Here is a 21,216-nt window from a genome sequence, read left to right on the forward strand (position 1 = left end):
TGTGATGGGCAGGTTTGAAAAAGCCTGCTTGTGGGGGCTCCAGAGTTCATATCAGTACCCTACAGCACCCCTGTCCTCCACTCCTCCCGCCCCAAGACGCTGATCCACCCCCGGAGTCAACCCGAGACGCTGGGGTGACTTACTGTCTTTTTATTTGCTTTTTGTGTCTTGGAAGGGCGTGGGTGGGGAGGTGGGGTGAGGATAGGCAGTCTACAGAGATTACACCAGTTGGGCCTTTTGCAGAAACCCAGCAGGAGAATCAGAAATGCCCTCCCATTTTAGAATTTCCCAGCCCTCGCCTGCAGTAGCCCTAGGACATGGCCCCTCCGGTGGTGTCCTGGATGGCAGTCCCAGGCCCCGGCTTGAGCCGGTCCCACGTCTGAGAAATTTTTGCATCACGGCCTCATACCGGTGATTCTGGTTTTTCAAGCGTGGATGGATCAGAGAGAACCCCGGATCTATTCCTCCCACACCGGCTTCACTACACGCGTCTGGTTTTATTGAGAGTCGAGTTTAGACTGAGCAAAGACCCTGCATACAGTCCGAGCGGCTCAGGCATGCTCAGAAATCCTGGAGCCTTATTTAATTGCTAAGTAAATGCCCTGACGGGTAAAGGCCAGCCAGGAGCACTCGGGCGCGCGCAAGGGTCACGGCTAGGCTGAGTGGTGCCAGCACCCGCAGCGCAGAAGTCTGGCTGCAGTAGCAGGGTCTGTGTCGCTAGCTGCCCGCTGAGATCTGAGGAGCAGATTGTTGGGATCGCTCAGGGCTCAAAGACTGGTGGAAATCCGATGGTGAGTCCCTAAAGCCCCTGGGGCCCTCCGCCCATGGAAGGTGGGTCTTGAAGGGTTGGTCGTGAACCCCGAGATAAAAGTAGGGCCAGAGAAACTGGGCCTGGCTGCACTTCACTCAAGGGGCCTGAAGGACTCTTGGCGTCTCCGGAGACAAGGTCACAACACGCACTTCAAAGTGAAGAGTTTGTAAGGCGCTGGTCGGGAGCGGGACGGAAGAGGGGCGTTCCGGTTGGGGTCGGCCTGGCACGCTGCCTGCCACTCGCCTGGCGTCCAGTTAGACGCTGGGTTAGCCTTTCGTCCGTCCTACACCCCCCCCCCCTCCCACCTTGGGAACAGAAATTCGGGCTCTGCTGCAAAGCCAGAAAACCTGCCTAGATTGGAAAGTTGGGCGCATCAAGGAGGGGAAGTAGTACCCTTGGGTGGCTGAATGCAGCCGACCCTACGAAAGCCTTTATATACCCATGATTTGCTATTGCGTCTCCCCTTCCGGTTGAATGGATCGCTCCGCCGCCTGCTTCCTCCCCAGCTCCCTGTGTGCAGTGGAATATTCCATTGCCCCTCCGGTCCGCGGTCCGAGTTGCAGGGGACGCTCTCTCTGTTGTCAGGGAAAGCCCCGGACGTGACGGCTTTGCGCGACCCCGAGCACCCCCCTTCCCATCCGTCATCCCCCTGCGCGCTCTCCTGGTCCCCCTTTCCCTCCCACCCGGTGGATTGCAGACTGGGTACAAGTAAACAGCTGGCGGAGCGAAGCCTCCAGACCCAGGCCAGGTGGGAGTTCCCACTCTCCGTGGGGCCTGGGCTGCTGCTCCGGGGCCCTTGCAGAACCCGGAGTTGTGCATGGCCGAGGTGATGCTTACGGAAGATCCTGGGCCTAGGGACCAAGTCCCTTGAGCGCTAAGTTGGGGGCGGGACTTAGGGTGAGCATTAGTGTGGCGAGGTGGTAGGGGGTGTGTTTGTGCCGAGCCTACTGAAGTAAAAAGTAGGCTGTTGTGGCAAGGACCTGGTATAGGAGCGGAGGCCGGAGGGTTGCTTGCTGGGAATCTACTGGAAGCCGAGGGGTGGGGGTCACTTCCCTTACAGCCCCTCGTTCCTTCTCAGGTAGGAGCATGCCGGGGCTATGGAGGCAGAGGCTTCCTTCGGCGTGGGTTTTGCTCCTCCTGCCATTCCTGCGGCTGCTGATGCCCGCAGCTCCCGCACCCCACCGCGGGTCCTACAAGCCAGTGATCGTGGTGCACGGGCTCTTTGACAGTTCATACAGCTTCCGCCACCTGCTGGACTACATCAATGAGGTCTGTCACGGGACGCCGGATGGAGGGTGTTGGAGCAGCTATAATGGCTGGGGAGGAAGCGTGGACAGCTGAAAGATAACCCCTCTAGGCCAGTTCCTCAGAGTATGGCTACTAGTGTGGGGGAGACTTGGGGGACGGGGGTTCCTGGTTCCAGCAAGCGCATTGAATGCACGTGGCCTTCATAGTTCAACCCCAGTGGCTGCATTGCCCCCTTCCCACAGACACACCCCGGGACTGTGGTGACAGTGCTTGATCTCTTCGATGGCAGAGAGAGCTTGCGGCCCTTATGGGAGCAGGTGCAAGGGTTCCGAGAGGCTGTTGGCCCCATCATGGAGAAGGCCGCTGAAGGGGTACATCTCATCTGCTACTCCCAGGGTAGGCAACACACTCCCAACTCCCAAGCCCTGTAGGAACTTGACCCTGAAGCTGCTTTCCAGCGGTTGCTTTTCTGCGCTGCATAGCTCTGGTCAGAGCCCCCAGCACCCCCATTTTCTGGCTTCCCTCAGCACCCGTCTTCCTCCTGTCCTGAATGGGAGGGAGGCTCCCCTCTGTCCGCATTTTCCATGGCTTAGAGTTAAGGATCAGAGGCCTAGACTCTTAGCTTGGCTCGGTCACGTGACCCGCAACTTGTTGGCCTAGGGTGTGTCTTCAGTCTTGGATCCCATTCTTTTAAAGTTTTGAGAGACCAGAGGCAAGGGTCACTGGGGTGCCCGTTCCAATGTTGGCGCTCTGCCTCCAGGGGGCCTGGTGTGCCGGGCGTTGCTGTCTGTCATGGATGAGCACAACGTGGATTCTTTCATCTCGCTGTCCTCTCCACAGATGGGGCAGTATGGAGGTGAGTGGGCACTGTGGGTTGCACAGAAGGCGCCATGTCCAGGGCACAGAGGGTTGAGGCTCCTTGGCGCTGCCGTTCTTTTCTCAGACACGGACTACTTGAAGTGGCTCTTCCCGACATCCATGCGGTCTAACCTCTATCGGATCTGCTATAGTCCTTGGGGCCAGGAGTTTTCCATCTGCAACTACTGGCATGGTAAGCCAGGGGGAGGGGCCCGCGTGGGCACGGCCCTGTGGGCGGCGCGGCCCGTGCCCACCTCTTCTGCAACCAAAGCAATGGTTTCCCTTTATCCACACTTACTAATCGAATAGGTGCTATTCAGAATGTTGTTGGCTAGCCAGCCACCCAGGTACCTCAGAGTGTGTGGTCTGGTGCAAAATTAAAAAAAAAAAAATTAGTGGATCATCATTATTATTAGTCTGTGTGCATGTGTGTGCGTGCACGTGCGTGTTCTCATTCATGAACATACATGAACACATACATGGAGGTCAGAGGACAACTTTCAGGAGTCCATTCTGTCTGTCTGCACCACTGTTCAGCTGCTGCAGTGTGGACCATAGCCCACATGAGTGAGTGAGTGACTTTATTTACAGTAACAGGCAGCAGGCTGGGTTTAGTCCTTTGGGGCCAGCCTCTAGTGCAGGGTAGCATGCCTGGATGCTGGGGCCAGATTAGTATCATTAAATTAATGAGAGTAAGACACTTTTAACAATCACTGGCGCACACTGGGTGCCAGATAAAAGTACCTTCCAGGCCGGGGGTGCTGGTACGCACATTTAATCCCAGTACTTGGGCGGGAGAGGCAGAAGGATTTCTTGAGTTTGAAACCAGCCTGAATTATATGGGAGTTCCAGGACAGCCAAGACTAAATAGACCCTGTCTCAACAAACAAACAACAGAAAACCTCAGAAAGTGCTTTTGATCATGATGACCGTTATTTTTATCCTTCTGTTATATGGCTGGGTGTCTGGTTTCACTGTTAGGTTTATATATGTATTTATGGCTGGGTGTCTGGCTTCACTGTTAGATTTATGTATATGTATTTATGGCTGGATGTCTGTCTTCACTGTTAGGTTTATGTATGTATCTATGGCTGTGTGTCTGTCTTCACTGTTAGACTTAAATATGTATTTATGGTTGTGTGTCTGTCTTCACTTTAGATTTATGTATGTATTTATGGCTGGGTGTCTGGCTTCACTGTTAGATTTATGTATGTATTTTATGTGTATACTTTGCTTGTTCATCTGCATACCAGAAGATGGCATCAGACAGCTATGAGCTGCCCTGTGGGTGCTGGGAATTGAACTCAGGACCTTCAGAAGAGCAGTGAGAAGTCTTAACCACTGAGCCATCTCTCTAGCTCCAGTCTTCACTGTTACTGCAGTCTCCTGACTGGCCATCTGGTCTTCTTTCCCATTACACTTTTCTTCCTTTTTTTTTTTTAAAGTTTTAAAATTTTATGTATATAAGGGTTTTTTTGCATATATATGCACCACATACATGCCCATTGCCTGTGGAGACCAGAAGAGGGCATTGGGTCCCCTGGGACTGGAGTTACAGACAGTTGTGAGCCACCATGTGGGTGCTGGGAATTGAACCAGAGTCTTGGAAGAGTAGCCAGTGCTCTCAACCACTGAGCCATCCCCCCAGCCCCATTGACTCTCTGTGTAGCCAAGGATGGCTTTGAAGTGATCTCCTGATGGGACATCCTGAGTGCCTGCTGTGTTGCAGGTGTGGGCCACCTATGCCCTCCTATGCAGTCTGTGGGGTCAAATCCCATGGCCTCAGGCTCCTGGCTGTCTCCCTAACTGCTGTTTGTACTCAGATCCTCACCACGACGACCTGTACCTCAATGCCAGTAGCTTCCTGGCCCTCATCAACGGGGAAAGAGACCATCCCAATGCCACTGGTAAGGCCCAGCTCCCACCTCTGTCCCTCTTCCGCTTCTACCCTGGTTTGCGTCCTGTGACTGACCCCATCTCTCTCCATCTCCACAGCGTGGCGGAAGAACTTCCTCCGCGTGGGCCGTCTGGTGCTGATTGGGGGTCCTGACGACGGAGTCATCACCCCTTGGCAGTCTAGGTAACTTGGCAGTCAGGGGGTTGTAGAGGCTGAAGACCTGGCCTGGTAGTGCCCCTGGCATACAGTGGATGTTCATTGAGAGACAGGGGCCTGGTGTGTAGCCCAGGCTTTACCTCTTGCCTTTGCTTCCCGAGTGACAGGCATTATTACCATATCTGCATCTCCCTCTTCTGTTCTGGGAGTGCTGGGGACCAGCTCCAGGGACTTACACACTCTAGGCAAGTGTTCTGCATACCTGACCCTTGTAGAACATGTTTGAGCCTGAGGCAAGAAGATCACTTGAGCCCAAGAGTTCAGGATGAGCTTGGGCAAGATAATGAGACTGTTTCACCAAACACAAAAGCCTGATAGAGCTAACCCTGGGACTCTGGAGGCAGAAGCAGGTGAGGCTCTGTTTCAGGCCATCCAGGGCTGTTTGTTTGAGACCCTGTGTCAAGAAACACCACCACCGCCACTGACAAGCAGAAAGTTTGTATAAAAAGTCTGTTGATTCTGGCAGCTGGAGATGAGGCTCAGCTGGCACGGTGCCTGCCTAGCATTCCCCGGGTTTCATCCCAGCACTTGGGGCAGAGGAGGAGGATGAGAAGTTCAGGGTACTACATCGTGAATTTGAGGCCAGCTTGGGCTACTGAGACCCTATTTCAAAAACCACACACGAGCATTCATACACATATAATTCTGAAGTAATCATGGATTCTTAGGAGGTTGCAGAGATGGTTTTTCAAGGTTCTGTGTGTGTGGTTCCAGAGTTTACCTGGGGCTGCATTCTGAGTAGAACACAGCATCCTACTCAGACCTCTGGGCGTGGTGGTGCACGCCTTTAATCCCAGAACTTGGGAGATAGAGGCAGGTGGATCTCTGAGTTTAAGGCCAGCCTGGTCTATATAGTGAGTTCTGTTCTAGGCTAGCCAGGGCTATGTAAAAAAAGAAAAAAAAAAAAAAAAGCTGACACCACTACCTTGTGAGTGTGAGGCTCCGGCCGGCCGTTTTCTCCGTTTTCTCACCGTTTTCTCACGGTCTCTACCGTTCAGTGCCAGGCCCGGTGAGTGTCCACCTCAGCCCGGCTCCCTCCTCCGGAAAGCGGATGGCTCTGCAGCCCCCACACACCTGCCTCTGTTGCCTCATGAGGAGTTGACCCAGGAGGTTCACCTGAAATTTACTCAACAGATACTTATTGATCAGTGTGTGCCCGGGTGCCATCCTGGGCCCTGGGGAAGCATCAGCAAAGAAAGTCCCTGATGTCGTGTTTTTTCCACACTGAAGTAGAAATAGTGTGGCAGGGACAATGAATGGAGGCAGGGGCCGGTGGTCAGGGGAGTGTGCTCATGTACCACCGCACATACTTGGGGATCTGAGGACAACCTGCAGGGCTTGGATAGCCCCCACTGTATGGGACTGGGGGATTGAACTCAGCGAGTCAGCTTGGCACCAGGCGCCTCTGCCTGCCGAGCCAGCGGCATGATTTAAAGTCATGTGTGAGTGTGTGGGTGTGTGAGTTCAGGTACCTGTGGAGGCCAGAAGAGGGGTTACAGGCAGCTGTGACCAGCTCCCATCCCCCACCATGCTCTTAACTGACAGTTCTCTAGCTCCTCCCCTTCTGTTAGCTCACTCCATCCTTGTAACAACCTAGTTGGGGTGATCACTGTATTAGGACACGTGGGGGCAGGAACTCACAGTTTGCCTACACTTGCAGCATTAGTGATCAGTGAGAATGGGCTGTCTGCTAGGTTTTCCTTCCCTTCCGGGAGGGGGCATTTCCACACAATATAATGAGATCTGATTAGACACAAGTCTGGGGTTCCAACGTCTTTCCTCCCTCCAACCCAGCTCTGCTGTACCCACCCAGCTGTCCCTTTTGTCCCCTTTGCCTGGGACATCCCTCCCTGGCCAGGCCTCATAACCAGCCTGCTTTCTTATTCCCACAGTCTCTTGGACAAGGTCTCTCTATAGTCCTGAATCTCACTCTCTAGACCAGAGCTGGCCTTGAACTCTCAGAGATCCACCTGCTTCTGCCTTCTGAGTACTGGGACTAAAGGCATTTGCCACCATGCAACTCCTGGACTTTATTTATTTTTATTTTATGTGCATAGTGTTTTGCTTGCACGTGTATATGTGTGAAGGCATTGGAACTCCTGGAACTGGAGTTACAGGCAGTTGTGAGCTGCCATGTGAGTGCTGGGAATTGAACCTGGGTGGTCTGGAGGAGCAGCCAGTGCTCTTAACCAGGGGGCCACCTCTCCAGCCCCCACGCCTGAACCTTTTAACAGCTGGCACTTGTTTAGGTATTGACAGGAGGTCTACTTGCTTTTCTTTCTTTCTGTTTTGAGAGGGTCTTACTGTGTCACCCTAGCTGTCTCAGAACTCACAGTGCTCCTCCAGCCGCTGCCTCCTGAGCGCTGGAATTAATGTGTACACCAACTGCATCTGGCAATATTAATTAAAAAAAAAAGTTGGCTGAGTCTGTAAAGATGCCTGGCCACTTGATCCCTGGATCAAAACAGTGGGAGGACTGAACCCACAGAGCTGCCCTCCACATCATGTCATGGCATTGCACACACAGTTAGTTAAATTTTAGCTGGGCATGGCTGGCTGTGCACCCGGAGCCAGAGGCCAAGGCTGCCTCAAAACAAACAAAAAGCCTTTCCTCCCTGCACTCATGAGGAAGAGGAGGCAGGAGGATCAGGGTCAGTGTAGGGTTCACAGTGAGACCCTGCAAAAACGACCAGCTGGCTTCTTTGCAGCAGCGAGTGTTGAATCTAGTATCGATGCTAGGCGTGTTTTTCTGTGTTTCAATTGTTTGGGTTTTGAGACAGGGTCTTTCTGCATAGCCCTGGCTGTCCTGGAACTCACTATGTAGTCCAGGCCAGACTAGCCTTGCACTCACTGAGAGCCTCCTGCCTCTTGAGTGCTTTGACTGTAGATGTCCACCACCACGCTAGGTTCTCCAGTCATGTGTGGGTGTGTCTACATGCGGGAGTGTGCACGCAGGAATCTTCTGTCAAAGATTCTGAGTGTCCACCAGGGGGCCTTAAGTTTCTCTGGGACTCTAGCACACGTTGGTTTTCCTAGCTCTCCTGATATTCTCCCTGCAAATCTTTCTATAGCTTCTTTGGTTTCTATGACGCCAACGAGACGGTCTTGGAGATGGAGGAGCAGCCGGTAAGCCCCTTGTCACAACTTCCTTTCTCCCTCCATTGGGTTTCTGCCTCTGACCCCTGAGCTGAAGGGTCTGTCTCATAGGGCCGGGGCAGCTGGGGCGGTGGGGGTCGGGGGTGATTTGGGCAGCAGCAGTACCTCACTTTATCTTTTTCCTGTGTCTCCACACCCCTCCGCCCACCTTGAAGGTTTATTTGCGAGACTCCTTTGGGTTGAAGACTCTCTTGGCCCGGGGGGCCATAGTGAGGTGTCCGATGGCTGGGATCTCTCATACCACCTGGCACTCCAACCGCACGCTCTATGATACTTGCATCGAACCATGGCTCTCCTGAAGATGCCCTCAGGAATCCCCCAGCCCAGAGACCAAGTGGTGGCCTTGGGAAACAGATGCCAGGCTCCCACACTGCCCCACCCCCCCAGGGCTCCCTGAATCCTCCCCTCTCTCCTCTGTGAATGACAAGTCCTGGTCCCCTACCTCATGTCCTCTTCTGGGGATGTCTCCACACTCCCCCTTTCTCCCACGGCTGAGGTTGGGAAGCGAGCACCAGGTTTTTAACTGGCTTCACCGCGGCTGCTGCTCCTCCGGGTCTGGCTGTACCGGAGGAGAACCCAGCCCCTGCCCACCACAGGGGCCCTTCCAGGCCACTCAGGACATTTTTAGCTTCTGTTTAGTGTCCCCTTTTCTCAACTTCCCTGTTTCCAGCCTCCCCACCAAGAGGGACGCCCGTGAGGGGTTCTGAGGTTCCCCTATGGGGACAGTTCACTTTTGAAGTGTCAGTGTTGGGGAATATCTGTGGCCTGCAAGGCCCATCTCAGGTTTGGGGATCCCCCAGTCCCTATGATCAGTGTTGGGGTATCCCCTGGGAGCCTAGGTTCTTTGAGGCCCCAGCCCCTCTTTTAACAACCCCTCAGTGGGTGTTCCCTGTATTTATAAAAATAAAGTTCCCTTTCCTCAGTGTGGCTTGGCTTATTCCCAGGTGAAGGGGATCTGGGCTCCCCAAAGAGGGCAGGGATGGAAAGCCTGGGGCCTGGGTGCCCAGATGCCTGCTGTGGGGTGGGGACTCCCTTGGTGTTTCCCGTCTTCTCAATGCCCATTCTGTTTAGGTTCCTGACTCTCTGTGTGTTCTTTCCTGCTGAAGACAATTCTCTTCCTGTCCCGGCCTAGGGTTAGGGGGCTGAGCTTCAGCCTCATGGGTAGAATTGGCCTGCCACCCCCGGACTAGACGAGGGGGCTGAGGGTCAGGGTGGGCATGTGTCATGCCCTTTGACCTTTGTCGGTCAGGGCTGGGTGAGGGGCTATACAGTGAGTCTCCCTTTGCCTGGGAGGAGGAATTCACACTGAGACAATAGAGCCCTGTCTGTTCTGGCTTGGGGGTGATGTCCCCCAACCCCCAATAAATGTCATCAAGGGACAGAGGCAGTTTCTCCTGGTGCCTTGGGCGCCCCTGCCCTTCTGTGACTGCTTTCTTTCCTCAGCTGATCTTGCCTGCTTGGCCATGACCTGCCCTTGGTCAGCTCTCCCTGTCCTCACATTCTCCCACAGTCTGTGTTAGGTCGAAGGGGGGTGGGTGCTGGTTGCCACTAGAGCCAGAAACTTCTGATTTGGGGGCCTTCAAAGGTTATGTAGGTCCTTCTAAGCAGCTTGGCTGAAGAGAGGGTGAGGGAGGCAGGACAGGCCTGAGACTGAGAGCCTTGTGGGAAGGAGCAGAAGTGGGAGAGCGCTGTCTGGGCCCGCCCCCTTGCCTTTTCCAAGCTGGAGAGGCCCACCCACCAGTCTGGGCGGCTGCTGCTGGGGCTGCAGACTCTCTGGACAGGGAAACAGGTAGGGAGTCGGGGAAGTCAGTGGAGGACGGGATTGCTTGGCCTTAGGATGGGTAGGGGCTGGAAAGGAGTGTGTCTGGTGTGTATGCGGTGGTGTGGGAGAGGAATGGAGGCAGAGCTGTGTGACATGAAGGTGTAGGCTCTCTACAGTTTGGAGGGAGCACACTGAGAAGGGCTGTGTGGGAAGGCTGGCCATGAGCTCGGGGCTAAGGAGAGCCTGGATGATGGCAGGACATGCCCAACAAAATGCACAGGCTGTTGCAGACCATGTGAGTGCTCGTGCTCCTTTAGAAGAGTGAACGTCCTGACCTCAGGAGATTGTTTTAGCAGGGCTGAGGCTAGACCAGCCAGAGAGAAGCCTGTAACTGCTTGTCTGCAGCCCACAGAGTCTGGAAGAACCATGGGGCTCAGGGTTGAGCTGGGCGGTTTCCAGATTGGACTCTCATTCCTCCTGCTACTGATGTCAGGCGAGGGGCGCAAAGGAGGAGCTTTCAAACAAAGGTGACAGCAAAGGGGGAGGGCCAAGGTGAGGACGGGGGGGGGGGGGGCAGACTTGGCCGTGTAAAACAAAACTGAACATTTAGAATGAGGGCACTGGGCCTCAGCAGCTGCTGAGGCCGCCACACTCAGTGCCTCCCACCTCCACCCCGACATGGCTGCAGTGTGGGGGTCTGCTCCAACCAGACCCTGGTGGTTCCACTCCGATACAATGAGTCCTACAGTCAACCGGTATACAAGCCCTACCTGACCCTGTGTGCTGGCAGGCGCGTGTGCAGCACCTACAGGTGAGAGGTGACGCCCGAGCACTCCCCAGAACCAAGCCCAGGATGGGTACCCGGAATCCTGACCCGGTTCTATGTTCTAGGACCACTTACCGCGTGGCCTGGCGGGAGGTGAGGCGGGAGGTTCAGCAGACACACGTGGTGTGCTGCCAGGGCTGGAAGAAGCCACACCCAGGAGCTCTCACCTGTGAAGGTGAGTGAGGCTGGGGCTTGAGGCCTTCATGGGAGGCACTGGGTGGTGCTGGGGCCTGGCACTGAGCCCAGGTCTTAACTCTCTTTCCTTTCAAATGCACCCAGCCATCTGCTCCAAGCCTTGTCTTAATGGAGGTGTCTGCACTGGACCAGACCAGTGCGAGTGTGCCCCAGGCTGGGGAGGGAAACACTGCCACGTGGGTGAGCAGGCAGGTTGCCCCACAGTGGGGGCGGGTGCTGGGATGGCCCCACCCACCGTGGCGCCCTTGCCCCCTTCAGCCCCCTCTGTTTTCTGGTAACTAGATGTTGATGAATGCAGGACCAGCTTCCCCCTCTGTTCTCATGGCTGTTTGAACACCCTGGGCAGCTTCACGTGCGGCTGTCCGCACCCCCTGGTTCTGGGTTTGGATGGGCGCACCTGTGCAGCAGGGCCTCTGGAATCTTCAACAAGTGCCAGCATCCTCAGTGTGGAGGGTGGGTATGAGATGCCTGTGGGGTAAGCCTGGGTCCTCGTAGTGGGCGAGGCCATGCTCACAGTCTCCTCTGTCCTAGTACGAGAAGCAGAACGTGAGGAGCAAAACCTGAGGTGGGAGGTTGCAGAGCTGCGGGCGCGGCTGGAGCGGCTGGAGCAGGTGAGCAGTGGGCAGAGGCAAGGGAGATGGAATGCACCCGGGACCGCGCCAGAATCCTGAGGTACCACTTTCCTTCGCAGTGGGCCACACAGGCTGGGGCCTGGGTCCGAGCAGTGCTGCCCATGCCCCCCGAGGAGCTGCAGCCAGAACAGGTGGCTGAGCTGTGGGGCCGGGGTGACAGGATCGAGTCCCTCAGTGACCAGGTGCTGCTGCTTGAGGAAAAGCTGGGTGCCTGTGAGTCCCCCCTGCTCCTCCTCCACAACTAAAGACATTGTCAACTCAGCACCTCACCTCAAAACCCTCCACCTCTGTCCTTACCCCAGACCCGTTCCCCGGGGTCACTTGCTTAGTGTTGGGGGACCTGACTACAGCCACCTTGCCTCTCTGCCATTAACCAGGTGCCTGTGAGGACAACAGCCTGGGCCCAAACTTCCACGGCTGACAAGGAACTCCCACAGCAGCCTGGATCCCTAATTTATACAAAAACTGCCTTATCTGGAATTGGTAGATGGGGGATTGACCACCTGGCCGCAGAGGCGCAAAGAGCCACGGGAAGCCCCCAGATCTCTCTTTCTCTTTATTCTCAGTTGCTTGCTGTTACCCCATAATAAAAACCAACCACACAAAACTGGATCCCACTCCTTCCTTCTGCCCCCCGCCTACCTCCTGGGTCTTAGGAATGGGTCTAGAGTGGGAGGCAGGGGAGTGGCCAGTGCCACTGGGAGGAAATGAAAACTGGCTCAGAGGGGGAGGTACCTCAAAAGAAAGAGAAATAAATTAAGCGCCCTCCTCTCCCTCTCACCAGGGTCAGGTTCTTTCCCCTAAGGCCCCAGGGAGCAGAGAGCGCAGCTTCTAAGGACTGCCCCTCCGGAATTTGGTTAGATGGTGCTGGGCCAGGACCCTGGAGACCTCTACCAAAGGGACGGGGAAAGCAGAATTGGCATTTGAAGTGTGCTCAGCCCCTGGCATGGGCAGGGATGAGGCCTCCGAGTTAGACGAGCCCAGCCCCGCTGAGGGTGACAGTGTTGAGTTCCCTAGGTGAGCTGGGGAGTCCTCAGGTGCAGCTTCCAGCCACAGGGTGAGGAGTCCTCACAGCAGATGGGCCCACTCCATCTGTGGACTTGGCGTGAGGAATGGATTGTTCCACACAACAGATGAGTCCATTGTCCAGTGTGGGGTGGAGAGGAAGAGAAGGCCACAAAGAGACCATTGGGGAAGGATGGGATGGAATGTCCCCACCCTTGTATCTGATGAGCCACTTGAGATGAGGGGAGGCAACTGTCCCACAAGACAAGATGGCAGGTGGGGATCGCAGTGGAGACTGTGCCCACACGGGAAGAGTCCGTGGGTAGGGTGGGGAAGGACATGGAGTGATGCTGTATCCATATTCACTTCAGAAGTTGAAGACTCAAAAAGGAGAATAGGGAGTGGGGACCCAGGAAGAGGGCCTGGCCCTGCTTCAGGCTCTGGGTTAGAGGTGTGGGGAGGAAGAGGGGAAGGGTAGGAGGAAGCTCAGAGCCGGGCCTCGCCCGCTCCCCCAGGCTTTTTCAGACAGTCACCGCCACCCAGGCCATCAGTGGAGATCTCCCGGAAGACGGTGAGCATGGAGTGCCGGACTCTGTCCGCCAGAGCTGGGACATCATCCGGTGTCAGCCCTTCTGTGGGCACTGGGGACAGCACCCGTACCTGACATCGTCCTGGGGGGGAGGGAATGAGGAACAGCATCATGGCTGGCACTCCTGGGTCTCGGCCAACTCTCTAGTGCCATCCCGCTATGCCTTTCCTCCACCTTCTGGGTCTCTCCTGTAAACCAGGATGACCGCTGCTCTGCTCGCCAGCTGCTAACCAAATCCCCAGGCTGCTGTCCAGGCCTCTCTCCAGGATTCCAGTGTGCGGTCACAGTGTGCAGAGCTGGTATCAGCTACAACTCTGCACACGCCAGCTTCACCTTCCCTCTTGGAGACTGGTCCTTCCTACCTGGCACACCCAGTGGGTACTTAAGGTCCCCCGCCTCAGGGACATTCCCCGGCCTCCCGTCAACTTCCTGGCCATGCCCTCCCCAGACCTGCTCAGAGCCCTCAAGCCAGGTGAGCTTACCCGAGGTGAAACGGCGTTCCTTTTTGCAGTAGAAGTCTTGATAGGAGGACATGACTATGGGGACAATGGGAACCTGGGGAGAAGAGGCAAAGCCAGGGAAGTGAGTGCATCTGTCCTGGGAAGGAAGGAAGGGGGTCTGGATGCTGATGAGCGGACAGCAGTGATCACCTGGGCCTGGACTGCAAGGTGGAAGGCGCCACGTTTAAAGGGCAGCATAGAACCGTTGTGGTTTCTCGTTCCTTCAGGAAAAACCCAGACTCGCACCTGAGGGAAAGAGGAGGGTCAGAGGCTGCCATGAGGACACAGCACTGATTATCAGGGGTTTGCAGCCATTTGCTCCCTAACCCCCCAATCCCATCGCAGAAGGACTCACATCCTGGGTGAGCAGGGTCTGGGCCACCTCAGACATGACACTGATGGCATCTCCCGTGCGTTTCCGGTCAATGAAGATGACTCCCGCCAACCAGCAGGCCAGCCCCGCAGAGCCAGCCCACAGTAGCTCCCGCTTGGCAATGGGCACACAGCGATCCGGCAGCACCTCCATCATCCCTTGGCAGGGGTGGGGATGGGGTATGGATGAGGGTATAAGCAGGATCAGAGCAGGCACCACACCCACCCAGGCCACCACCCACACAAACTGAAGAGGTGGATTGGAGAAGCCCTGAGAAATCAAACCTGACTACAGGCGTGCGCGCCTGCTGAGGGCAGACCCACCCCGGGAGAGGAGACCTGAACAGGGGGGACATTAGAGAGGAGGGGAATTAAGGTCTCTAGGGAAGCAGGGTCAGAAGAGAAGGCTCAGCTAGAGGACGGGGCCCTGTGATGAGGCCTCACCGAGCAGGTCGAGGGAGCTCTGGTGGTTGGAGACCACAACGTAGGGCTGCGTGGGAGGGAAGTGCTGAGCCCCCCGCACCTCCACTCGGATCCCATACAGGTATTTGATGTGCAGCAGCATCAGACGCAAGATCCTGTGGGGTCATGGCAAGGGGGCCCAGTGGGGTCCACTGATGCCCACCTCCGTGCCTCTGTGTGCCCGCCTGCCTACGACTTCCTGGGCGTCTCTGCAGTCCTTTCCCCCATCCTTGCCTCACCCTTGGGTTCCCTGGGGACCCACCGATTCTCGCCCCCTGGCCCTTACTTCATGTTCTCGACATTGCGCCCTCGCACTGCGCACACAGGGATCGCGAGGATAGCCAGGAAGAGGATCCAGCCGTTGTAGAAGGCCATCTTGAAGAAGTACTTGGCACTGGGGCTGCAGAACCACAGGGTGGACAGCAGGAGGAGCAGCAGCAGCAGCAGCGCTGTCCAGGCCCCGGGCCACAGCTCCATTCTGGTCACCTGCAGGTGAGAGGAGCCAGGTAAACCAGGAGGCAAAGCTGGGACATCTCCAGGAATGGGAGGAACCCAGCCTGAGATAGATAGCTGCCCGCTGCAGCTCTGGCTAAGTGATAAGGGAACAGCAAAGGCACAAGCTAACACTTGTGGCTGGACTTTTTTTTTGAGGCAAGTTTCATTTTAATCCAAGCTGACCTGGGGCTCCGTAGCCCAGGGAGGTCTCTAGCTCGCAGCAGTCCTCTGACAGGTATGAGGCACCACAGCCTGCTCTGGACAGGCGTCTATGTCTGTACTGGCCACTCCCAATGGTGAGGGACTGGGAATATTAATTAAATGCACACCAGACTCCTCAGGATTCTGGGTGAAAAACATGCATGTAAAACACCCCATTAATAACACTCGCTCTGTGCTGGACGCCAGGAAAGAGCACCACTAGTACTGAACCCTCCGGCTCTGATGGGCTCCGTTAAAAATACCAAGAAAACGGACTTCACTGCTTCTTTTCACCTTTCTTTCTTTTTTTTTTTTTTTTTGATTTTTCGAGACAGGGTTTCTCCGTAGCTTTTGGTTCCTGTCCTGGAACTAGCTCTTGTAGACCAGGCTGGCCTCGAACTCACAGAGATCTGCCTGCCTCTGCCTCCCGAGTGCTGGGATTAAAGGCGTGCGCCACCACCGCCCGGCTCTTTTCACCTTTCTTACTGTGGCCATCAGAAGCTTAGATCTAAGTGACTTCCTAGGGGAGGCCTTAACCTCACTGAAGAGCAGATGGGGGTGAAGTGGGGGAAAGGGGAGGGGTGGGAGGAGTGGAGGGAGAGGGAACTGGGATTGGCATATAAAAAATAATAAGTAAAATTTAAAACAAGAGCGGCTCCATTTTATTTCAGGTAGACAGCGCTGATTTATGCAGTATATTCAACCCTATGTGTGGCCACGAGATAGTTTACAAAGTTCTGTCAGCATTACTGGTTCCACAGGAAAGAGCTCACCTGGAGCCATGCAGCTCCTCGGCAGTTCTCTGATAAGCCTAGACATCCTGTGCTCCCAAGCCCTGCTCGTCCTGTCACTGTACATACATGTACACACACACACACACACACACACAGAGCAGACATGGAGCCCTGCTACATACAGTCACTGTACATACATACATACATACACACACACACACACAGAGCAGACATGGAGCCCTGCTACATACTGTCACTGTATACACACATACACAAACACACACACACACAGCAGACATGGAGACAGTGACAGAATACTGTGGAACAAGGAAAAGGCTCATGTCAGAGATCCAGAAAATCCCAGGCATGCAAAGGCTAATATGTTCACATGCAGACATAAATTTCTATCATACCTAGAAACAGAAAAAGGAATGCAAACACATGTCTAGAAAAATCTCTTCTCCCCTGTGGAGTCCTTTACGACCCCACACACGACATACCAATGCACTTCTGCAGACAGGCAAACCAACCCAACCATTCTCTCCCTCTAGCCTCATGGAGGAGGCAATGTGGGCAGACAGGTCAGCAAGAGAGGGAGAGGGCTGCAGCAGACACGGAACGGAGTATACAGAACCACCTGCTAGGATGGGGAGAGGCTCAGGCATGGGAGACACTTGCCTGCAGAACCCGCCTTCTGGGTGCTTCCTCTTTACTCCACTGCCCACTGCGGGCAGCATGGTCACAGCTGATAAAAAAGGGTGTTGTGGACCTGTGTCTCCAGGCAGGTCAAAGGTTCTCTCGTCCTGAACCTGGAAGGGCCCATCCTCCGCTCCCAGCTGTACACCGCACCCCCTTAGCGCTGCCCTCCACAGACAGGCTTCTGCACCCTAAGTTTGAGCACTCTTCTCTCAGAAAGGCCGTTTTTGAGAAGCCGGCTTTGCTTCTATCTCTGACTCCATCTCCAGAATGATTTTCTTGCCTTCCTCAGGTTCACCACAGGTCCTTCATGAGCTAAGGCTTCGCCACACTGCTCCCTGTGCCTGGCAGGCCTTCCCTCCCCTGGCTCCACACAGCTCAGCGCCACCTTTCCAGGCCCCTGCTTTCATTACAGATTCCTGGCATATCCCTGACTATCCCCCCCGACTGGTCGCGACACTCTTCCTGCCGTCCCTCCTGAATGCTGGGACTAAAGGTGTGGGCCACCACGCCTCACGTCAGAGGTTGTCAAGGTGTACAAATATAACTCCCGGGCCTCACCCAGACATAATGAGCCTGGGCTCCGGGCCAGCCTGTATTTTAACATGCCTTCCAGGTAAGTCTGCTGTTCACTGGGCTTGAGAACTAGTGGTAACACAAAGTGGGTAAGAGTTCACTGGCCGGGAAGTGGTGGCACACTCCTTTAATTCAGCACTCGGGAGGCAGAGGCAGGTGGGTCTCTGTGAGTTCGAGGTCAGCCTGGTCTACAGAGTGAGTTCCAAAATGGGCTCCAAAGCTACACAGAGAAATATTGTCTTAAAAAACCAAAAAGGAAAAAAGTTCACTAGCCTCTCCTGCTCACCTCCTCCGGGCCGTGAGCAGGGACTGTGTCAGGACTGTCTTACGTCCATGCCCAGATAGAAGCGGGCTCAGGAGGCGCTCAGTAAATCTTGGTGAAGGTTTTCTAAGGCTGTAGACACTCCCACAAATGGATCAGTTAATAAGGGAATATGGTTCTGTTTTTGTTTTCCTTCACTTTGCTTTTGCAGTGCGGGGCTTTTCACATGCTGGGCACGTGCTGGGACCCTGAGCTACACTTGCAGGCCAGGGATGGACGTTCTGATGGAGGAACATTAGGAAACATCGCCTCCCCCAAATACTGACAACAAGCCTTACAGCCCCCCATTTACACACGGCCACAGGGAAGCCAGTGTACAGACCATGAAGATGTCATCTCTCTCAGTACACAGGGGCACGACAACGATCCTTATGGACATGGGCACTGGGGGCTCACCACAGGACAGACTTGCACTAAGGGACGACACAGCCGGTGGAGGGAAACATGTAAAGACACAGGTCAGGAGTCAGCAAAGTAAAGCAAATGAATGGGCCCATGGGACCCTAGGTGTGGTGACATGGAAGGCAGAAGACCAGGAATTCCAGGCCAGCCTGGCTCCCTGGCTCCCTGTCAAGTTCAAGGCCAGTGTGGGCTATGTCAAACAAACAACTTAGGTGGGCATAGTGGTGCATGCCTTTAATCCCAGCACTCAGGAGGCAGACACAGGTGGATCTCTGTGACTCTGAGGTCAGCAGAGGCTACACAGAGAGACCCTGTCCCAAAACATAAGAAATAAATGGCAGGTGCAACCAGAAGTACATGTTATGGTTACGCCACACTGACAGGTCACATCACAGGGCTTGCAGATTTGTGGTGAGAACCACATGAAGGCAAACAAGCCCTTTGGTCACAGCAGGGCTAGCCACTGGGTCCCACACAGGAAGATCCTGCATACTCCAGGGCTGTGGATGAGCACCTGTGAAGCCAAACAAGCAAGCATGGGAAAATAAAAGGCCTGTAAGCACCATGGAAACCCCCAACAGATGCGACACGCCAAGTCCTCGCGTACACTTGGCACTGGAGCATGTCACAAACTTAACACAAGACATGGGATGAGAAGGATGGGGGCCACTCCGATGGGTGTTTAAACGTCCTTTCCTACAGCGGCAGTCAGCTGAATACAGCAACGCAACCTGTCAAAGGTGCTCAGAGCCTCCCACAAGACGCTCGCGTGTTAGTACGGGTCTATTCCAACGTGGAAGGCCGCTGAGAAATAAGCGCTTCTGTGCCCAGAGAGTAACGGGTGCCTGACAGCATTCCTAGGAAGCAGTCCTGGCCACCCAAAAGTCAAGTGGGGCCAAGGCGCAGCAGAAGGCTGGGGAACCTGAAGGGAATCCCCTCTCCGCGATTCCCTTGTCCACACCCCCGTCCCAAATTCGGAGTTCCCATCACTCCCCTCACCCGGCTAGGGCCCGCTAGTCAAGCCCTCCACCTCGGAGCTGGTCCCCAGCCCTCGCCGCTCCCATTCTTCCGCTCAGGCCCCTCTCCCCAGCCACCCTGCCCCCAGACGGCCCTCCCAACCCCATCTCTCCCCCATCCCGGCCCCTTCCCGCGCCCTCCTCCCGCCTCCTCCCACCCCTTTCCCGCCCACACCTCAATGGGGCGGGGGGCCTGGGGGACGGGCCCCCTCCCCAGCCAGGCTGCGGCAGCGGTGGTGGCGGCTGGCTCTATCTCTGTCTCGGTGCCAAGGGGGCGACAGGATTTGGGGATGTCCTAGCCCCGGCCGATGGAGGGGTGGTGGCAGTGGGAAGCTGGGCCCATATCGGCAGGAATGGTGGGGGGCCGTACCCCCGACACCCTCCCCACTGCCGGCTCTCTGAGGGCCGGGGCTACTGCTGCCGCTATCTCCCCCACCCCTCCCAGCGCGTGCTGGCTTCCGGGGCTGGCCAGGAAGTAGGGCCGATGATGGGCAGCGGGCCTCGCCAATCGCCTCTTCCGAGACCAGCATCTCCTCCCCACGCCGGCCAGACCTCTCGCTGGCCCCGCCCCGGGAGAGCTCCGCCGGGCTCGCGGCCGCTGCCAGCTCCAGCGCTCGGTCCAGCATTTCCAGCACCTGTGCCCCGGGTCCCTGCTCCATGTCCTCTGCATCTCAAGCTTCGTTCACATGCTCTCTGACCGTTGCCTTTCTTTGAACGCAGCGCTATGCTCAGCCCCTGTAACTCCAGTTTTCCCAAACACCCCTTTTCCTGTCCCCATAAACACACGTTTATAAAGTACCTTCTAAATTCAAGCATTAAGTTCACCCTTTTCTGCCCAGAACTCCATCTTTCCCTGCCGAGCTTTCCAGCTCTCTGTCCACTTGCTCTTTGTCCCGGGCCCCCATCTCCTTCCTCCACCCACCTTTAGCCTTTAAGGATAAAGGGCCCTCTCTCCCTTACAAGCTTGTTTGCCTAAGTCCTTTCAGAGTTCCTTCACTCACCCAGTCTGAGCCAACCGACACAATCTAGCTGCTGGCGTTGGTGGAGTGCACTTGAGACCCCGGGGCAGGAGCATCTCTGAGTTTGAGGCCAGCCTGAGCTACAACGGGACTTTGACAATGAAACTCTGCTTCCTAGGGGTAATAGAATGAGAAACTAAGGCAAGTAGCCTGCTGGTCAAGCCTGACTCCCTCTCTCGGGACCGGCTCATCACTCCTACCTCCATATTCGCCATTTCAGTATCTAAATCTCTTCAGCACTCCGGAATCCTCGCTCCGCCGTACCCTCTACTGAGTCCCAGCTTCTCACCTTCCTTTATTCCTGAGTCACACGGACACTTTTTATCAGTGTTGGGCAGTCCTGAGCCTGTCTCTGTCTCCCGCCCCTGGACACCTTTGCCTTGAATGAGTTTACACAGCTTGGTGAAGAGCCCTTGGTAGTGGGAGGACTGTTACCTAATTCTGCGCCTAGGGTCACACTGTGGGTAACTGAGTACTGAGTACTGGACCGGCCCAAGCTCCCAGAGGTCCAGCCAAAAAAAAAAGACCTGCAGGGCAAATTACAAGGAAGGGGCGGATCTACTCTGTCCTGACGCGGGTCACCTCAGGGGTGGGTTGTGCTCCTCGGGCGCCCGCTCACAAAGGGGTGGGACCAGACCTTTCCTGCTCTTAGGATTTAAGACGGAGCTGAGGTCCACCTTAATCTGCTCTGTGTCACATTACAACGGGGGCGGGTGGGCCTTGGGCTCGGTTCTGCTCTGAGATTCACCTAGAGAGGCTGAGTCGTCCAACCGAGAGAGTTGGGTTAACACCAGCGCCGCAGACCGATGACCGCACCATCCACACGTCGGGCTAACCCCACTTCTGCTCCCCACTTCTCCAGGAGGGAGGGGCGGACCCAAGTTCTGCCCTCTACGTCACCCAAGGAGGCCGGAGCCATCTTGAACCCTGCGACCCTGGTACTTCTGCCCTCTTTTCCCGAGCTCAGCACCGGCTCTCCAGGTCTCGGCCAATCAGCGGCGAAGCAAACCGCCCAATCAAGCCGAGAGAGTCCCCGGTCCAAAGGCCCGGATGAGGCCGAGCCGAGGCCTTTGAACCACTGGCCCCGCCAATAGCGGAGGGGTTGCCATGGCGACAGGACAGAGTTGGAGGGGTGGGACCGGAGTCGACTCAGCATCCGTCGGGTTGGCCCACGCCGCGCCCCCCCCCGCCCCTTATTGCGCATGCTCGCTTCCTGTAGCCACCCC

At 55.7% G+C, this 21,216-nt stretch overlaps 7 protein-coding genes across 11 annotated transcripts in view; 2 read left to right on the forward strand and 5 right to left on the reverse strand.

The window, feature by feature from the left end:
- LOC121435313 (H-2 class I histocompatibility antigen, Q10 alpha chain-like) overlaps positions 1-21,216 on the reverse strand; it is a 731,224-nt gene that overhangs the window by 620,768 nt on the left and 89,240 nt on the right. The gene's annotated exons all lie outside the window — the stretch shown is intronic.
- Positions 1-21,216, reverse strand: part of LOC121435272 (H-2 class I histocompatibility antigen, Q10 alpha chain-like) — a 708,503-nt gene that overhangs the window by 597,723 nt on the left and 89,564 nt on the right. The window lies entirely within an intron of this gene.
- LOC121435270 (H-2 class I histocompatibility antigen, Q10 alpha chain-like) overlaps positions 1-21,216 on the reverse strand; it is an 808,095-nt gene that overhangs the window by 572,065 nt on the left and 214,814 nt on the right. The gene's annotated exons all lie outside the window — the stretch shown is intronic.
- LOC121435275 (H-2 class I histocompatibility antigen, Q10 alpha chain-like) overlaps positions 1-21,216 on the reverse strand; it is a 703,994-nt gene that overhangs the window by 572,065 nt on the left and 110,713 nt on the right. The gene's annotated exons all lie outside the window — the stretch shown is intronic.
- On the forward strand, positions 639-9,108 carry Ppt2 (palmitoyl-protein thioesterase 2). 3 transcript variants are annotated; one of them, XM_041634512.1, is made up of 9 exons: positions 639-791; positions 1,890-2,080; positions 2,302-2,455; positions 2,820-2,915; positions 3,003-3,110; positions 4,741-4,824; positions 4,913-4,997; positions 8,102-8,156; positions 8,342-9,108. In XM_041634512.1, exons 2-9 carry the CDS (start codon positions 1,898-1,900, stop codon positions 8,483-8,485), a joined length of 909 nt encoding a protein of 302 aa, XP_041490446.1. In that variant the 5' UTR covers positions 639-791; positions 1,890-1,897; the 3' UTR covers positions 8,486-9,108. The 3 variants fall into 3 exon arrangements, with proteins under 3 accessions (XP_041490446.1, XP_041490447.1, XP_041490448.1); XM_041634513.1 differs by lacking the exon at positions 639-791 and adding an exon at positions 1,405-1,559; XM_041634514.1 differs by lacking the exon at positions 639-791 and adding an exon at positions 1,409-1,637.
- On the forward strand, positions 10,372-12,079 carry Egfl8 (EGF like domain multiple 8). The gene is made up of 8 exons (XM_041634521.1): positions 10,372-10,475; positions 10,637-10,759; positions 10,840-10,949; positions 11,054-11,149; positions 11,252-11,422; positions 11,501-11,580; positions 11,661-11,814; positions 11,979-12,079. The coding sequence occupies exons 1-8, from the start codon at positions 10,375-10,377 to the stop codon at positions 12,020-12,022; spliced, it is 879 nt and encodes a 292-aa protein (XP_041490455.1). The 5' UTR covers positions 10,372-10,374; the 3' UTR covers positions 12,023-12,079.
- Positions 12,145-21,042, reverse strand: Agpat1 (1-acylglycerol-3-phosphate O-acyltransferase 1). Of its 3 annotated transcripts, none has more exons than XM_041634520.1 (7): positions 20,739-21,042; positions 14,816-15,015; positions 14,512-14,645; positions 14,051-14,226; positions 13,846-13,941; positions 13,678-13,750; positions 12,145-13,277 (listed from the first exon to the last, which is right to left on the reverse strand). In XM_041634520.1, the coding sequence occupies exons 2-7, from the start codon at positions 15,004-15,006 to the stop codon at positions 13,093-13,095; spliced, it is 855 nt and encodes a 284-aa protein (XP_041490454.1). In that variant the 5' UTR covers positions 15,007-15,015; positions 20,739-21,042; the 3' UTR covers positions 12,145-13,092. The 3 variants fall into 3 exon arrangements, with proteins under 3 accessions (XP_041490454.1, XP_041490452.1, XP_041490453.1); XM_041634518.1 differs by lacking the exon at positions 20,739-21,042 and adding an exon at positions 20,191-20,334; XM_041634519.1 differs by lacking the exon at positions 20,739-21,042 and adding an exon at positions 19,147-19,428.

Source organism: Microtus oregoni, unplaced genomic scaffold (genome assembly GCF_018167655.1).
Source record: "Microtus oregoni isolate MIOR12 unplaced genomic scaffold, Mior012 000046F_ref0000063, whole genome shotgun sequence".
NCBI lineage: Eukaryota > Metazoa > Chordata > Mammalia > Rodentia > Cricetidae > Microtus > Microtus oregoni.

What these genes read in the sequence shown, in the direction of transcription:
- Ppt2 (XM_041634512.1), top strand. Translation starts at nt 1,898, where the DNA reads ATGCCGGGGCTATGGAGGCAGAGGCTTCCTTCGGCGTGGGTTTTGCTC. An exon ending in CATCTGCAACTACTGGCATG is followed by an intron (nt 3,111 to 4,740) that starts GTAAGCCAGGGG and finishes GTTTGTACTCAG; the next exon opens with ATCCTCACCACGACGACCTG. An exon ending in ATCACCCCTTGGCAGTCTAG is followed by an intron (nt 4,998 to 8,101) that starts GTAACTTGGCAG and finishes ATCTTTCTATAG; the next exon opens with CTTCTTTGGTTTCTATGACG.
- Egfl8 (XM_041634521.1), top strand. Translation starts at nt 10,375, where the DNA reads ATGGGGCTCAGGGTTGAGCTGGGCGGTTTCCAGATTGGACTCTCATTC. An exon ending in GGCTGGAGCGGCTGGAGCAG is followed by an intron (nt 11,581 to 11,660) that starts GTGAGCAGTGGG and finishes TTTCCTTCGCAG; the next exon opens with TGGGCCACACAGGCTGGGGC. An exon ending in TGAGGAAAAGCTGGGTGCCT is followed by an intron (nt 11,815 to 11,978) that starts GTGAGTCCCCCC and finishes GCCATTAACCAG; the next exon opens with GTGCCTGTGAGGACAACAGC.
- Agpat1 (XM_041634518.1), bottom strand. An exon ending in CGCAATGTCGAGAACATGAA is followed by an intron (nt 14,646 to 14,815) that starts GTAAGGGCCAGG and finishes ATGACCCCACAG; the next exon opens with GATCTTGCGTCTGATGCTGC. An exon ending in GGAACGCCGTTTCACCTCGG is followed by an intron (nt 13,278 to 13,677) that starts GTAAGCTCACCT and finishes CCTCCCCCCCAG; the next exon opens with GACGATGTCAGGTACGGGTG.